The sequence below is a fragment of the Schistocerca serialis genome, chromosome 1, assembly GCF_023864345.2.
Source record: "Schistocerca serialis cubense isolate TAMUIC-IGC-003099 chromosome 1, iqSchSeri2.2, whole genome shotgun sequence".
In the NCBI taxonomy this organism is placed as follows: domain Eukaryota; kingdom Metazoa; phylum Arthropoda; class Insecta; order Orthoptera; family Acrididae; genus Schistocerca; species Schistocerca serialis.
In genome coordinates this window covers 1124060176-1124078870 of record NC_064638.1, presented here as the reverse complement: position 1 = coordinate 1124078870, position 18695 = coordinate 1124060176, and the positions used below count along the sequence as shown (strand labels likewise).

The 18695-nt window shown below is 39.0% G+C and overlaps 1 protein-coding gene across 1 annotated transcript in view; it reads left to right on the top strand.

Annotated features, from left to right (window-relative positions):
- Positions 1-14964, top strand: part of LOC126416886 (deoxynucleotidyltransferase terminal-interacting protein 1) — a 100236-nt gene extending 85272 nt beyond the window's left edge. The window contains exon 8 of the mRNA XM_050084773.1: positions 14756-14964. Within this exon, the coding sequence (XP_049940730.1) occupies positions 14756-14964 (209 nt within the window). The remainder of the gene's footprint in view (positions 1-14755) is intronic.
- The last annotated feature ends 3731 nt before the right edge of the window (positions 14965-18695 follow it).

Below are 18695 nucleotides of genomic sequence, written 5' to 3'. Positions count from 1 at the left end.
TTGACAGAGCACTGAAAGACGTAAGCCGAAACAAAGCCCCTGGAGTATACAGCATTCCATTAGAACTACTGACAGCCTCGGGAGAGCCAGTCCTGACAAAACTCTACCATCTGGTGAGCAAGATGTATGAGACAGGCGAAATACCCTCAGACTTCAAGAAGAATATAATAATTCCAATCCCAAAGAAAGCAGGTGTTGACAGATGTGAAAATTACCGAACGATCAGTTTAATAAGTCAAAGCTGCAAAATACTAACGCGAATTCTTTACAGACGAATGGAAAAACTACTAGAAGCCGACCTCGGGGAAGATCAGTTTGGATTCCGTAGAAATATCAGAACACGTGAGGTAATACTGACCCTACGACTTATCTTAGAAGCTAGATTAAGGAAAGGCAAACCTACGTTTCTAGCATTTGTAGACTTAGAGAAAGCTTTTGACAATGTGGACTGGAATACTTTCGTCCAAATTCTGAAGGTGGCAGGGGTAAAATACAGGGAGCGAAAGGCTATTTACAATTTGTACAGAAACCGGATGGCAGTTATAAGAGTCGAGGGACATGAAAGGGAAGCAGAGGTTGGGAAGGGAGTGAGACAGGGTTGTAGCCAAAAGAAAAATTCGGAGTAGGAATTAAAATCCATGGAGAAGAAATACAAACTTTGAGGTTTGCCGATGACATTGTAATTCTGTCACAGACAGCAAGGGACTTGGAAGAGCAGTTGAACGGAATCGATAGTGTCTTGAAAGGAGGGTATAAGATGAACATCAACAAAAGCAAAATGTGGATTATGGAATGTAGTCGAATTAAGTTGGGTGATGCTGAGGGAATTAGATTAGGAAATGAGACACTTAAAGTAGTAAAGGAGTCTTGCTATTTGGGGAGCAAAATAACTGATGATGGTCGAAGTAGAGAGGATATAAAATGTAGACTGGCAATGGCAAGGAAAGCGTTTCTGAAGAAGAGAAATTTGTTAACATAGATTTAAGTATCAGGAAGTCGTTTGTGAAAGTATTTGTATGGAGTGTAGCCATGTATGGGAGTGAAACATGGACGATAACTAGTTTGGACAAGTAGAAAATAGAAGCTTTCAAAATGTGGTGCTACAGAAGAATGCTGAAGATTAGATGGGTAGATCACATAACTAATGAGGAAGTATTGAATAGGATTGGGGAGAAGAGAAGTTTGTTGCACAACTTGACTAGAAGAAGGGATTGGTTGGTAGGACATGTTCTGAGCCATCAAGGGATCATAAATTTAGTATTGGAGGGCAGCGTGGAGGGTAAAAATCGTAGAGGGAGACGAAGAGATGAATACAGTAAGCAGATCCAGAAGGATGTAGGCGGCAGTAGGTACTGGGAGATGAAGCAGCTTGCACAGGATAGAGTAGCTTGGAGAGCTGCATCAAAGCAGTCTCTGGACTGAAGACCACAACAACAACAGATGAATGAAAACATCTATTATTCACCTGTGAATAACAAGCATTGCAAATAATAGATAAATTTTAAATCCATTGGCATTTAATGCACAAATACGCAGTCATTTATCAAGCAAATATACTTTTGCTTTTAAAATTAGTTTTCAGACTAACTTATAAAAAAAGAAAAAGAAAAAAACGTCCATTAGAAAGTTTGATTTTTTAAGATTTGCCACTGTTTGACATTAAAGAAAATACATTCAATGCATACAGAGAGGATATTGGTGCTTTATATCTCCTTAAATTGTCTTTATTTCAGGGTAATGATATAAGACTTTAAAATCAGTCTTCTTCAGCAAAAATAGAGAAATAATTAATTCCACTGTAGTTTTTTTGCAAACAGTTCATTGTGATTCCACATTACCTTTCCCTCCCAAATCATGTTCAAAATAAAATTTACTTTTTACATCATAACATCATTTGAAACTTGTGACATGATTTCTGCAGCATTTCTTTGGCTATTACATTCCTGTAGGTTCTTGTAATCCTTCCTTTCTCTTGGGCAGCAGTGGTAAACTTTTTGTTTTTAAATTGTGGGTAATACATTTTTGAAATAGTTTCAGATGGTGCAGAAAGATGAAAAATGTCTTCCAAGTGTCTCGACACTTTCTCAGTAAAAAAGTTGGCAGTTAACTTCAATATTAAGAACTATGGTGTGTACTGTGTTTACTCAAATCCAGTGGTCCTCTGAAATTTTTCAATCTGGAAGCTCTACATAATGATAGAAACATGTCCTCCATCTTCTAACAAGCAGCTTACTCAAAGTTAATCCTAAAACACCTTTGGACGACTTTGAACATCCAGCAGCATTCCATAAATGTTTTAGGAGACTTTCTATTTATGTTAGTCTTAGCAAACACTGAATTCTTACTTTGTATGCTCATTTTGTAGCACCACAAATATAAAGAAACTGCGTAAATATATCAAAAGACACCCATGTCTGACAGTGTTGGCAATCATGGTGCAATTGAGGCTGGTGTTGCAGATTGAGAGTTTTTGTTGACTGCCTTTTCATCATTAACTATTTGCATAGAGTACTTCTGCATTTTAGCAGAGGGAGGGTGGGAAGTAATGACAAGTGCAAAGGCAGCTGAGTTGGGCATTTGCATAGTGTGTAATGGATAAGAGCAACTGCCTCTGAAGTAATTATATGTTCAAATTATTATGGTGTAACCTAAGTAAAGCTGTGCTCAGCCCAAAGGCTGGTTTGATGATGTGATGTTTGCCTGCTTTATTTCCTCGTTGATTGTCCTCAGTGTTGATGTACTGCTTTGCTATACTGGCTGAATAATGTTGTTGGAAGTTCAGCACTGACTACTTTAAATGATGCAGCCAACAGGTGCACATTTGCATTTCACAGTTCTTTACTTTCACTGTTCACAACCCCCCAATATACACATTTAATATGTTTAACTTTCAATAAGCCTCATTAACAGGTTGCAGGCAAACATCCACATACTGCTACAGTAGTTTACTGTTGAACATCTACGAGCAGTAAAAGCCTAACCACACATTTCACGGTCTTTCAAATAAACTGAACAGATGTGTCATTGCTTTAACACACAGCCTATTGGTGTAACACTTATTTCACAGTTAAGTTGATGCATTGTTGTTGATTTAACCACTACGGGTTCCGCATCTAAAACTCGGCCGGGACCAAAAATCGAGGCCTTATATATATTCACAATAATAGGCACTGAAACTACACATTGTTTGATGTTTAATTTACTGAAATTACAATTAAAACTTAACTCCATCAATTAACTGCATACATTGAAAAATTGTATCTTTTTAACAATTTCTTCTACTACATGGGTTAAGCCGTATTATTTGTTTAAATCATGAAATTAATAGACATAGTTATGCAAACAATACTTTGGACAAACCTGATAATTATTTTGGAATTAATGAAGGGCTGGCTTTGCTAAGATGTTTTTGAATAGAGCCAAATAGATCTTTAAGAATACTATTAGTTGTTCCTCCAAATGTTTACAATTAGTACAGAATTTATATTTGTTTATAGGTCAACAATAGAATTTAAGTTACGATACAATAACTGATTTCACCCTATGACAAAAGGTACTAACTAGGAATAGTCACAATAAATTAGAAAAACAATCACACACATAAAACTGAGCACAAAATTAGATATGGTGTTATATTCTTTAAAACTGAGGGCCAACCTTTCTCTTCTATGAAAATGCAGATTATACTCAGGTATGTTAATGGTAATTAGCTCAAAAATGAAAAAATGAATTTTAAGGAGGCAGATGGCTAAACAAGAGGGGAAGTAAAAACATTCCACTGTGCTTCAATCACATCACTCCCTCATTGGATTGACCAGATAGATATTGCAAATCACTAACTGGGCAGTTCAATAACCACAAGTGACCACAGACAGTGGGTTAAAAATCTACACACAAAAACATATTATGTACAAAATCTTATTAAAACTATAGTACATATGTTTTTTCAGATTTATACTTATATGAACTGGCCATATGAATATCTCCATACAAAATATTTACGTACAATGTATTGTACAATGTCACAAAATATCCACAAGTTACACTTTTAACAAAAATTATTCATCTTCATGAAAAGTGATGTACTTTTTGTGTAAACAAGGATTACATTCAAAAATACATATCATTTTATGCAAATGCTATCTTGCTTAGAAAAAAAACTAAATCATCATGGGTTACAAAAAGTTAAATTACACTGCGCATTGCAGTTCACTTTTTAGACAGAAAATTTCACTTACTCAATGTTTTGTATTTTTCACAAGCACTTCTACACTTTTAATGAGCTTTTACACATTTTCTCACCAAGTTGTCCACACCTTCAACAGGTTCAAGTAGCAATTAGTAAGGAAATGCACTGCTGTCAGTTCCCTGGAAAGTGGTTCTCCTCTGCCACAGCATATGAAAAAATTAGACGAAATACCCTACTTTAGTACACTTTCTATTACATCTAAGTATAAAAAAATGTTTCACACTAAAAATAATAGTCGTTACTTCATAAATAGATACATTACACAGTTCTCATAACATCACAATAATTATTATTAAAATTGACTACAGTACAAAAGGTGCTTCGTCAGGAAAGAGGGAAGGAGAGGGAAAGACGAAAGGATGTGGGTTTTAAAGGAGAGGGTAAGGAGTCATTCCAATCCGGGAGCGGAAAGACTTACCTTAGGGGGAAAAAAGGACGGGTATACACTCGCGCGCGCACACACACACATATCCATCCACACATATACAGACACAAGCAGACATGGGTGGCAGCTGTCATAATGGAGGTACTGTTGCTTGTTGGTGGGTTTGATGTCCAGCAGAGAGCACCAGTGTAGGACAGTAAATCTTTGACAAGGGCTGTTTGGTTGAATCTGGGAGTGGGGCTGAAGGTGAGGCCTTTGGATAGGACAGAGGTTTCGGATTGGGAGAGAGGTTTGGAGGAAAGGTTAACTACTGAATTAGGGTGTTGTGGTTCCAGATTGTGTTGATTTGAATTTTGAGGTTTTGGAGGGAGTAGAGCTGGAAGTGGGAGATTGAGTAGATGGGAGAGACTGGGTTTGTGTGCAATGAGAGGAGTTTGAGGTTTGTTGGAAAGATTGTGAAGGGTGAGTGAGTTGCCTTTCCGGAGGTGGGAAACCAGGAGATTGGATAGTTTTTTGATGTGGAGGGTGGCATGCTGTTCTAATTTGCAGTTGTCCTGTAGGAGGATGCTCTGAACAGCTGGTGTGGATGTGGGAGAGGAAAGACTGAGGACTTTTATTAAGGATAGGAGTTGACGGGTGTGTTTGTTAGCTGAGTTGATGTGTAGGTGAATGATTAGGTGGGTGAGGGCAATGGATTGTTCAGTTTGGAATTGGTATAGGGACTGATGGAAAGAAGGGTTGCAGCCAGAGATGGGAACTTTAAGTGTGAGGCCTTTGGGGGTAATGCCAAATGTCAGACAAGCCTGAGAAAATAAAATATGGGAGCTTAACCTGGCTAGGGCGAAGGCATGTTTGCGGAGGGAATGTAAATAAAACTTAATGGGGTCGTTGTGGGGGTGTTGTGAGGGTGACATGGTATTAGAAGGTGGAAAGTGTAACATGAGGCTGAAATGAAAATGAAAATAAAAATATATGGGGAGAGATAAAGGTGAACTAGAAAGCAACTGGAGATCTGGTGTGAAAAAAGGCGAAAAAGTGTTGGTTAAAGCTAGGCTATGTTGATCCTGTGGTGAACTTGGGTTGGTAGACAACGATGTGCACAAAGATTAGGAGATTGTGTTGCCACCAAAACACGTTAAAGGGTGGAGAAATTCGGAAAAATTTCGAAAAAACTGCATATACATGTATTAAAAGGAGTGGTTTTGTGGTGGCAGATTATGAAAATGAGGCTAACAATTGTCTGACGAAGAAATAATGACATTAAAACCTGTGGGAAGCGGCTAAAAATGATCAGTGATGTGGGAAAAACGGAATTGGAAATAAAGCGAAAGTTATTAGAACTAGCCGAAATGGTTGTTTAATAGGTGAAAGGAACTGTTTGTTATTCGAAATAGCCGAAATGGTTGTTTAATAGGTGAAAGGAACTGTTTGTTATTCGAAATAGCCGAAATGGTTGTTTAATAGGTGAAAGGAACTGTTTGTGAACTAGAAACGGTGGATTTTATAGCAGCGGTAGTGTTGAAAGCGGAAAAAAAAATATTTTTGGTTATGGTTTGGAAGTGGGTTACGTATTATTGAGTATATATAGGCGGGATAAAATTGTATAGTAGATTACGGTAAAAAGGAGAAGGTGAATATAAAGTGAAACTAGTGGCAAAAACAGAGAGAGAAAATAAGACAACAGAAAAGATTTCGAAATGCAACTGTGACAATAACAAACCTAATTGTTGGGTTCAAATTAATGATATGGATATAATAGAGGGAAACATTCCACAAGGGAAAAATATATCTAAAAACAAAGATGATGTGACTTACCAAACGAAAGCGCTGGCAGGTCGATAGACACACAAACAAACACAAACATACACACAAAATTCAAGCTTTCGCAACCCACGATTGCTTCATCAGGAAAGAGGGAAGGAGAGGGAAAAATGAAAGGATGTGTGTTTTAAGGGAGATGGTAGGGAGTCATTCCAATCCCGGGAGTGGAAAAGACTTACCTTAGGGGGAAAAAAGGACATGTATACACTCGCACACACACCCATATCCAACCGCGCATACACAGACACAAGCAGTCATTTGTAAAGGCAAAGAGTTTCGGCAGAGATGTCAGTCGAGGCAGAAGTACATGGCAAAGATGTTGTTGAAAGACAGGTGAGGTAATAGCGGCGGCAACTTGAAATTAGCGGAGGTTGAGGCCTAGCGGATAACAAGAAGAGAGGATATACTGAAGGGCAAGTTCCCATCTCCGGAGTTCTGACAGGTTGGTATTAGTTGGAAGTATCCAGGTAACCCGGTCAGTGTAACACTGTGCCAAGCTGTGCTGGCTGTGCACCAAGGCATGTTTAGCAACAGGGTGATCCTCATTACCAACAAACACTGTCTGCCTGTGTCCATTCATGCGAATGGACAGTTTGTTGCTGGTCATTCCAACATAGAAAGCTTCACAGTGTAGGCAGGTCAGTTGGTAAATCACGTCGGTGCTTTCACACATGGCTCTGCCTTTGATCATGTACACCTTCCGGGTCACAGGACTGGAGTAGGTGGTGGTGGGAGGGTGCATGGGACTGGTTTTACACTGGGGGCGGTTACAAGGGTAAGAGCCAGAGGGTAGGGAAGGTGGTTTGGGGATTTCATAGGGATTAACTAAGAGGTTACGAAGGTTAGGTGGACGGCGGAAAGACATTCTTGGTGGAGTGAGGAAGATTTCATGAAGGATGGTTCTCATTTCAGGGCGGGATTTGAGGAAGTCGTATCCCTGCTGGAGAGCCACATTCAGAGTCTGATCCAGTCCCGGAAAGTATCCTGTCACAAGTAGGGCCCTTTTGTGGTTCTTCTGTGGGAGGTTCTGGGCTTGAGGTGATGAGGAAGTGGCTCTGGTTATTTGCTTCTGTACCAGGTCGGGAGGGTAGTTGCGGGATGCGAAAGCTGTTTTCAGATTGTTGGTGTAATGGTTCAGGGATTCCGGACTGGAGCAGATTCGTTTGCCATGAAGACCTAGGCTGTAGGGAAGGGACTGTTTGATGTGGAATGGGTGGCAGCTGTCATAATGGAGGTACTGTTGCTTGTTGGTGGGTTTGATGTGGACGGACGTGTGAAGCTGGCCATTGGACAGATGGAGGCCAATGTCAAGGAAAGTAGCATGGGCTTTGGAGTAGGACCAGGTGAATCTGATGGAACCAAAGGAGTTGAGGTTGGAGAGGAAATTCTGGAGTTCTTCTTCACTGTGAGTCCAGATCATGAAGATGTCATCAATAAATCTGTACCAAACTTTGGGTTGGCAGGCCTGGGTAACCAAGAAGGCTTCCTCTAAGCGACCCATGAATAGGTTGGCATACGAGGGGTACCATCCTGGTACCCATGGCTGTTCCCTTTAATTGTTGGTATGTCTGGCCTTCAAAAATGAAGTAGTTCTGGGTCAGGATGAAGCTGGCTAAGGTAATGAGGAAAGCGGTTTTAGGTAGGGTGGCAGGTGATCGGCGTGAAAGAAAGTGCTCCATTGCAGCAAGCCCCTGGACTTGCGGAATATTTGTGTATAAGGAAGTGGCATCAATGGTTATAAGGATGGTTTCCAGGGATAACAGATTGGGTAAGGATTCCAGGCGTTCGAGAAAGTGGTTGGTGTCTTTGATGAAGGATGGGAGACTGCATGTAATGGGTTGAAGGTGTTGATCTACGTAGGCAGAGATACGTTCTGTGGAGGCTTGGTAACCAGCTACAATGGGGCGGCCGGGATGATTGGGTTTGTGAATTTTAGGTAGAAGGTATGGGTGCGGGGTGTCGGTGGGGTCAGGAGGTTGATGGAGTCAGGTGAAAGGTTTTGTAGGGGGCCTAAGGTTCTGAGGATTCCTTGAAGCTCCGCCTGGACCTCAGGAATGGGATTACCTTGGCAAACTTTGTATGTGGCGTTGTCTGAAAGCTGACGCAGTCCCTCAGCCACATACTCCTGACGATCAAGTACCACGGTCGTGGAACCCTTGTCCGTCGGAAGAATGACGATGGATCGGTCAGCCTTCAGATCACGGATAGCCTGGACTTCAGCAGTGGTGATGTTGGGAGTAGGATTAAGGTTTTTTAAGAAGGATTGAGAGGCAAGGCTGGAAGTCAGAAATTCCTGGAATGTTTGGAGAGGGTGATTTTGAGGAAGAGGAGGTGGGACCCGCTGTGACGGAGGACGGAACTGTTCCAGGCAGGGTTCAATTTGGATAGTGTCTTGGGGATCTGGATCATTAGGAGTAGGATTAGGATCATTTTTCTTCTTGGCAAATTGATATTTCCAGCAGAGAGCACCAGTGTAGGACAGTAAATCTTTGACAAGGGCTGTTTGGTTGAATCTGGGAGTGGGGCTGAAGGTGAGGCCTTTGGATAGGACAGAGGTTTCGGATTGGGAGAGAGGTTTGGAGGTAAGGTTAACTACTGAATTAGGGTGTTGTGGTTCCAGATTGTGCTGATTTGAATTTTGAGTTTTTGGAGGGAGTAGAGCTGGAAGTGGGAGATTGAGTAGATGGGAGAGACTGGGTTTGTGTGCAATGAGAGGAGGTTGAGGTTTGTTGGAATGATTGTGAAAGGTGAGTGAGTTGCCTTTCCAGAGGTGGGAAACCAAGAGATTGGATAGTTTTTTGAGATGGAGGGTGGCATGCTGTTCTAATTTGCGGTTGTCCTGTAGGAGGATGCTCTGAACAACCGGTGTGGGTGTGGGAGAGGAAACTCTGAGGACTTTTATTAAGGATAGGAGTTGACGGGTGTGTTTGTTGGCTGACTTGATGTGTAGGTGAAGGATTAGGTGGGTGAGGGCAATGGATTGTTCAGTTTGGAATTGGTATAGGGACTGATGGAAAGAAGGGTTGCAGCCAGAGATGGGAACTTTAAGTGTGAGGCCTTTGGGGGTAATGCCAAATGTCAGACAAGCCTGAGAAAATAAAATATGGGAGCTTAACCTGGCTAGGGCGAAGGCATGTTTGCGGAGGGAATGTAAATAAAACTTAATGGGGTCGTTGTGGGGGTGTTGTGAGGGTGACATGGTATTAGAAGGTGGAAAGTGTAACATGAGGCTGAAATGAAAATGAAAATAAAAATATATGGGGAGAGATAAAGGTGAACTAGAAAGCAACTGGAGATCTGGTGTGAAAAAAGGCGAAAAAGTGTTGGTTAAAGCTGGGCTATGTTGATCCTGTGGTGAACTTGGGTTGGTAGACAACGATGTGCACAAAGATTAGGAGATTGTGTTGCCACCAAAACACGTTAAAGGGTGGAGAAATTCGGAAAAATTTCGAAAAAACTGCATATACATGTATTAAAAGGAGTGGTTTTGTGGTGGCAGATTATGAAAATGAGGCTAACAATTGTCTGACGAAGAAATAATGACATTAAAACCTGTGGGAAGCGGCTAAAAATGATCAGTGATGTGGGAAAAATGGAATTGGAAATAAAGCGAAAGTTATTAGAACTAGCCGAAATGGTTGTTTAATAGGTGAAAGGAACTGTTTGAGAACTAGAAACGGTGGATTTTATAGCAGTGGTAGTGTTGAAAGCGGAAAAAAAAATTATTTTTGGTTATGGTTTGGAAGTGGGCTACGTATTATTGAGTATATATAGGCGGGATAAAATTGTATAGTAGATTACGGTAAAAAGGAGAAGGTGAATACAAAGTGAAACTAGTGGCAAAAACAGAGAGAGAAAATAAGACAACAGAAAAGATTTCAAAATGCAACAGTGACAATAACAAACGTAATTGTTGGGTTCAAATTAATGATATGGATATAATAGAGGGAAACATTCCACAAGGGAAAAATATATCTAAAAACAAAGATGATGTAACTTACCAAACGAAAGCGCTGGCGGGTCGATAGACACACAAACAAACACAAACATACACACAAAATTCAAGCTTTCGCAACCCACGATTGCTTCGTCAGGAAAGAGGGAAGGAGAGGGAAAGATGAAAGGATGTGGGTTTTAAGGGAGAGGGTAAGGAGTCATTCCAATCCCGGGAGCGGAAAGACTTACCTTAGGGGGAAAAAAGGACAGGTATACACTCGCGCACACACCCATATCCAACCGCACATACACAGACACAAGCAGACATTTGTAAAGGCAAAGAGTTTCGGCAGAGATGTCAGTCGAGGCAGAAGTACAGTGGCAATGATGTTGTTGAAAGACAGGTGAGGTAATAGCGGCGGCAACTTGAAATTAGCGGAGGTTGAGGCCTGGCGGATAACGAGAAGAGAGGATTTACTGAAGGGCAAGTTCCCATCTCCGGAGTTCTGACAGGTTGGTATTAGTTGGAAGTATCCAGCTAACCCGGATGGTGTAACACTGTGCCAAGATGTGCTGGCCGTGCACCAAGGCATGTTTAGTCAAAGGGTGATCCTTCATTTTCGTGTTACCCGAGACTGCTCTATTTTTCTTAAATTTTAAAGGAGAACTTTTCGCAGAGAAAAGGTATTGGAAAAGTGCTGCACAGGATTATTCAGTAAGTAATTCTAAAGAACTGTGCCAAACTTCAGGGCATTAGCTTTTAAAGTTACTGAGAAAATTACATCCTAGCTCAAAAAAGTAATTTTACGGCAATTAGACTTAAAGTTTTTATTTCAGTTTTTGAAAATATTGCTATACCTATAGGGATAATGCTGTCAATATCCATAATCTTTATTCTCATCCTCGTCTTCATGGAGTAATCTCTTCCCGTGCCTCCTTTACTTAGCCAACTTTTGCATTTTTTCTTTTGCTGCTTTGTCCAGTCGCACTTGATCGATGCTTTTGAGTATCTTCAGTGTGAAAGCACCGGAATGGAAGCCTAGTTTCTGCAGGCACTTAATCCTACCTACATTTTCACTATTGAAGACTAGACAGGTATCACATGCAGCTATCTTTTCATGTTTACAAATTTTTCACAAATTATGTATGTTACTTACAAAGCCAGTTCAGTTACTGTCACCATAAAGTCTAAGGTCCTTTGACCCACAATAGCCATATGCATATGAAACATTAAACCTAAGGGCCAGCAATTCTAATTCAGTTGACCTAAATCCACTAAAAAACTCGTCTTTGGCCCTGTACACAGCATCATCAATTTCTTCACTGATTTTCTTCTTTAATGAACTCGGTGTTCTTCATACTCAGGAGCAGCATCTGTAACACTGTTATTTAAATTTCCTGGACCTTGTACACAAGAAATTCAATATTTCCTCACTTTTTTTAAAAATATTCGTCTACTGTTACAACCCATTTCGGGCATAACAGGTTGATATATGCAAAACTAAAAACTTAAATAAGTTTGTAACATGTACTTTAAAAAAAAAATACGTCATTGTAAACAAATGAACAAGCAGAGATAATCTTTCTCATGGCCTTCCAGGACTTGAACTTGGACGCAGTTCTTTTTGATTGTGTGAATGAAAAATTAACACACAAATTTCTAGCATAAAGAAGCCATAGACCACAGCATAGAAAGAGAGGGCGTGGCAGGTGCCGACTAACTTTTTTAAAATGTATGTCTAGCCATAATTTGAATATAAAACTTTCTGATGTTATTCTTAAAAAATCAATCTAATAAATTACGCAGTAAAAAAAATTGAATATTGTTTTGCAATTTTGCCCTATGTCAGCCTTAAGGACACAGTCATCATCATCACAAATGTAATCTTTTTTCCCACATTTTTTCTTTTACCTTTTGGTAGTATTTCTTGGTGTATTTACTCAATGACTTACTTTGCTACTTTTTTTTTTTTTTCTCTCTGTCACTGCTGCTAGTAGTTTGGGTTCCCCATCACATTTTCCATTTTTTGCATAGTTCTCAAATGCATTATTCATTTCATTTCTCATTTACCTTCCTATTGCTTTATCTTCACCACTCAGTATTTCCTTCTGTTGTTCTCATGTATGTTTCTCTTACTCCACCTTTACCACTCAGTCCTCCATTCTATCATCTCTGGCCTGAAGCCAGCACAGTGCATACCAGGGTACTATTTTTGACCTTATCTTTCTGATGATGTCTCTCAGTTCATCTTTATCTCAGCCTGGTGTCTGAGTAACCTGGTCTTCATTTCTAACCTTCCTCAAGCTATCCCATTTTCTTTCGTAGTGAAGTATGTAACACTTTCAAAAGTCGTGGTATTTGTTTGTATCTTTATGTGTTTATTGGCAGTACTCAAAATTTCACCTTCTGAAGGTAAGAAATGGTCTGTAATTCTGCAGCCTTGCAATTATATTATGTGTTCTGCCAAATCATGAACCTGTAGACTGAGACTAATTGCTAAAATAAATAATATTATGTTTAAGGCAATGGCATTTGGCGGCCATGCCGTTTGTTGTTGTGATCTTCAGTCCAAATACCAAACTGAGGCAACTAGTCTATCTTGTGCAAGCAATTTGTTGGCATTTCTACATAACTAATATATACATCAGGTTGATTAAAAGAAACATCTGGTATTCACAATTTACAGTGAAAATGGTCACAAATTTATTAGAATGATGGAAGAGGATGACAGCCATTTTGAAGTATTTGAATTGGCAGATTTTTTTAAAAAAATCTCTCTTTAAGAAAATGTAGTGGAAAATTTTCAAGAAATGATTTTAAGGGGGAAATCAGAAGTATACTGCAGACCCTTAGTGCTCTTGTAAAAATTATGAACGTACATTTTTATGGACAACAGATACCATAGTATTTATTCTTCCCATAATCCATCTGCAAATGAAACTGAATAAAACAGTAAGTACCTCCACTACTGTCCTCACAGTTATTTGGAAATTACAGATGTAGTTTCAAATGAAGAGTATAGGCATATTAAATATTGAATTTTACTGTGTTAAAATAAAAATAAAAAATTTATTACTGTGTTAATGCTTTGCTGTTCAATCATACTCCATTCATGTTGCGTGTCTTCTCGAAAAATGCATGTTCTTGTGGAATTTCAGAAGCGATGAAGAAAGTGGCAGAGAAATGACCTACCTCCAGGCAGCGTACTAGCCCCAACACTTCAATATTCGTACCAGTGTACACTAATGAAAGAGCTGTGTTGTCCAAACACTAACATCCTGGAGAAGCCCATACTAGAGTATGTGCAGGACTAACTGAAGGCTAACCTGACAAAATCCCAGGCTACATGGAGAGGAATGCTATTGGAGCACTGCTCCGGCCCCAGATACTTGGGTGCAAACCAGAATAGAGCTCCGAGGTAGACCAGCACAACCGAAAGAAAATTGGTCATAGAAACAATGTCATCCAGAGAAGTGTAGGCTCAAATTTAGATGCTAAGCCACAAGTGGTAGAAACAACAGTACTGGAAATTTGTTATTGTGCCAAAAAGAAAGAAGATGTGTCTCTCTCATCTACTACAAAGCATGTTGATGCCTCATTCAGTGAAATGTGCAGATTAATCACTAGCTATCTGAAATCTATTCCTATAGGTAAGTTCTACTACCTGGCTTGAATTAATCTGCTACAATTTGAGGAGAGGCAACAACCCACAAAGAGAAAATGAAGCCCTCCATGTCTGAACAACAGTATTCCGTTGGTTACCCAAAGGCTGAAATCAAGAAATAACTGCCTCATAACAGCCAAGGACTATGAATACCAAACTCAGCTTAAAGTGAAGGTTTTGTCAACATCAAGAAACAATTAGGATGGAACTGCCAGAACAACTAGTCCTCAGCAACCTCAAAAACTTAAGAGTTTTGTAATCCCTTAACAGGCAGTGGACTGAAGCAAGACCCAAAGCAAATCTCTTAAAACCAGTCTGTCTAACCAGTGTAACTGTGGTGACCAGACAACCCGACATGTGTATTTCTACCCTGATAGCCACCCAGTATAGCCTCGAGGACTGTAAGTCAGCAGCTCCTAGCACAGTTGATGTCAGCCACTCCTGGGTTAAATTTTCCTCTTAATCTGTTCTGTTTCGTACATATTTATGTGCCCTTTTTTCATTTGCACGAACTCTTAAGTGTTCTTTTCTGTTCTGTTTCCATAACTTAAAATCTCTTTCTTCTTTTAATTTGAGATCAATTGCATCTAACTAGAATAATAAGAAAAAGCCTCTTCATTGTTGCTTATATTTGACATGTAACAGTGCCACCACATTCTAGAGAATTCCTTACATAATATATTAATCTCTTTATTATAGGGCCTCCTACTCCATCAGATGCGCTGGATCTCCTGGACTGCCCAACACTTGCATCCCAAGGCTCAGACAGCTCTCCTGGCCCCGTCCGCACTTTGGATTCGAGCCCGTCACTGCCCCTTCAGCAGCAGATTGCTGGCTACAGCAGCACTCTCTCTGCCTTGCTCGCAGGCCATGTTGGTGGCGACAGTTCACAAGGAGGGTTAGAATAGGCTGGTAACAAAAGATTCATAAGTTTCTTGGTTGAAAACTCTGCTAAGGAATGAGTAGCATAAAGTATAATCATACATCCTGTGTAACAGGACTGAAAAGAAATGCTTAACTTCTCCCAGACAAAAAGGCATTATAGTAGATGCCTTAGTCCGGTAGGGGCTTAATATCGAGAAGGCTGTGAGAAGTAAATAAAAATAGAATCACAAATTCATAAGAAAGTGCTAAAGACTTTAAAAGAAAAATGAGGTTTGATTGAGTGAAGCATTTATAATTTTATAAAATTGTGGGAATTTTCATGTGAAGTATGTAGACTACAGGAGAAAATCAATGTTTTTAAACGTTACGTGCGAACTGTTGAAATCAGAGTGGTTTCCATTACAAAAAACAATTTTTGACATGTGAAGTGCCATGGATGTAAAAAAAAATCTTTTTGCAAGAAAAAAAAGAAAAGCTTTCACTTGGGAACTCCATTGTCATGATACATAAAAGCACATGTACTATTTTCTTAGAAGAAGAAAACATCATACAGCATGATATTTCCATTGAAACTATCAAACTGTCTCTGTAATAAGTGATCAGTCTCAAAAATTTTTCTACTGTTTTAGGTATAATACACAAAAAAGTTGCAAAATGGTATGGATTTGTAAAAACCATTTCCTTACAAATGTAATTTGTAACCTCTCCCTCCATTTCTCTCTCTATGGAGAACCCTCTACATGTTTCTCACGAATACTTTTTTGTCATTTTAGTTATAATGGATTTTGGGAAAGGAGGGGGAAGGAGACCATCTTTTATGTGAGATATGAGAGCTATCTGGAAATTAACCTCTGGTAGACTGTTAAAAATTACTAGAATAATTAAAGGAACTTTATTAGAAAAATACTAAAACTATAACCTTTTATTACTTCATTACACACCACCATTCATATTTAAGAATGTTTCAGATTTTTCAGATCTCTTAATGAGTTGACAAATTTGCTGTTCATAAAGCTTGGCCACCTGAGTTTCCAGCCATACCTTGCTTGTACTTTGAAAGCTGTTCGTTCTTGTCAGAACATTGAGAGTAAAGCCACTTTTTCATCTGCATGAAGAAGTGGAAATCACTTGAAGCAAAGTCTGAGCTGTAGGACAGATCTGAAAAATTCCCCATTTGTTACTGTATTTACCAGTGTGCCCAAGAATTGCCCATCAAAGGTCTGGTAGTCTAGGGACCGCACCATCTGACGGCTCTTCTCAGTTTCCTTAATGTATCACAGCATGCTTCAGAATTGATTATTTTTCCATATCTGAAAAGAAAATCTGAAAAGAAGATGCCTTTCACAGTCCAGAAAATAATCGTAGCCCTAAACTTCATGACTATTTTGTTTTGTTGAGGGAGACAGTATGATGTAACTGGTTTGATTGTTGTTTTGTTTTTGTTAACATAGGAAACCCTTGTCTTGTCAGCAATCACAGTTCTGTGCAGTAGGCCTTCTCCTTCAACATTATATCAAATGAAGGCCACAGAAGTAATCAATCATTGAGTTATGTTGTTCTCGGACAACTTTTAGAATCCAAACAGCACAGGCCTTGAGATACTCTAAATGCAAAAAATGAAATGCCAGTTTTCCCAGATTTTTACATCAATTTTCTATCCTAGTTCATTGCTGACTGCAGATAGATGACCACTGGCCACTTCTACCATTGTCATGAACATTCGCCATTTATGTACAGCACCATCATTTATCGCAATCAGTCTCTGTACAGCGCAATTTGTGAATTGAATGTCAACACGTGTGAGATTTTCAATTGAACAAAAAGCAATGTGGCATTTGCTCTAAGCTACATGTCCTTGTAGTGTCTATTCAGTTTGTATCAGTACTTCCCGCCAGGCTACTTAAAAACTGGAGGTTACTTTCTGAATAGTGCTTGTAAATTCATTGAAAGGTTGCTGGAGAGAGAGGGAGGTGGGAGGGGGAGACTGTGGGTTGCATTGACTGCAAGAAGGACATGAAGAAATCATTTTCTTAGATAGAAACTATGTGCATGGAGTAATATTTCCACGAGTTTTTTTTTTAAGTAAATACTAGTTGGTGTCGGTGACCTGATAAACAGAGATATTTATGATTAGGCAAAAGGAGATTAGCATCTGTGAATCATGTGACATAAGGAAGTGTGAAATAAAGTCTTGAACATTTAGTTGTTACCTGTCCCTCACAGAACTTATTCATAGATAGTAAAATGCAGGAGGAAGACAGAAGAAAATAATGCTGTGACCATTTTGGCAATATTGCTACTTGAGTGTATATAAAACTGTTGTGTTTTGATCCTGTTAAGTGTATTTGATGGTTTACTCTGTTACATCCTATTGTGTATGTTCCATGTTCTACTGTGTCATAAGTGTCTGCTAGATAGTAATTGTTAAAATGATTGTTTGTAATCAGATTAAGTCTCTGTCTGTGACAGTCATGAAACAAAGTTTTTTCACTGTGGTACCTATTGAAATGATTATGGATAGTAATATATTGGAGAGGTTCTACTGTTACACTAGCTATGCAAGAACAGTTTTACAACACACACACACACACACACACACACAAAGTAGAAATATTTTCTGTTTGCCCACAGGAAGGCTGTTTATTACTATTATTTGTATGGTGTTCCGATTCAATATCAAACAGTAATTTGGGCAAAAAACTGACTCAAGTAGTATTAAGGAACAGATAATGTGTCAGCCTTTCTAAAAACATCTCAAGTTTTTATTTTGCTTCCACAGTAGTTTTACAAAAATTCATTAAATTTCTGAATGGGCCATAACTATTAAAAGAAGACTGCAAACTCACAATATGGAAGTAATGAAAGATGTGTATTTTACTGAACTGTTTGCCTTTAGTTTGAATTATTACTGTGATCAGTGTTGGCTTTTAAATCCAGGATTATGTTTTCTTTTTTGAATTATGCTATGATTCTGCTAATTGTGTGATATTTTATGTATTTCATATATTTTTGGTGTCTTTCCTCTCTGGATGGCATCCTATTGACAATTCATATGAATGAACTTTTTCACTGTATTGCATATTGTGACAACTGGTAGGCAGATTAAAGCAGTGTGCCAGATCGGTACTTTAACCCACAACCTCATTTTTAGCGGGCAATGATGTTACCTTACTGATCCGTCCAACCGTATGTGTGGAAGTTTCAAAATGGTGCATACACTGCTGCAGATTGAACAATTCATTCTGGAAACTGACAGCACATTTTTGCAAATTCTGTTTCCATTGGTGTTCACTGCAGTAACGTAAAAGTTCAACCGCTTTCAGAACACAGTTTTGATTTTATGTACTCCTTCAAATAGTTCTGCACATGTGGGAATTTAATTTATCCACAAACATTAGTAAGTAATAATAATAATGATAATGATAATGATGATGATGATGATGATGATGACAAGGCAGTGTTGATGCTTACAGGATAGCCACATATGCCAGCAGTATTACTTTTTCCTCTTTCCTGTAGATAAACAACAATGTGGAGTGAGAAGAAAGTTTCTAGATACAGTGCCCCAGATATCAGAAGTACTGCAATTCCTTTATACAACGAAAAGTGATTTTGTAAAAGCACATATTTCCATTCTTACTGACGTTATTACACAAATAAAACAAGTTTATAGCAGTGAACACCTTTCAACAGGAGTTATTTTACATTCTGCGATATCTAATTTCACTAATCAGATTCTGAAATATTCTAAATT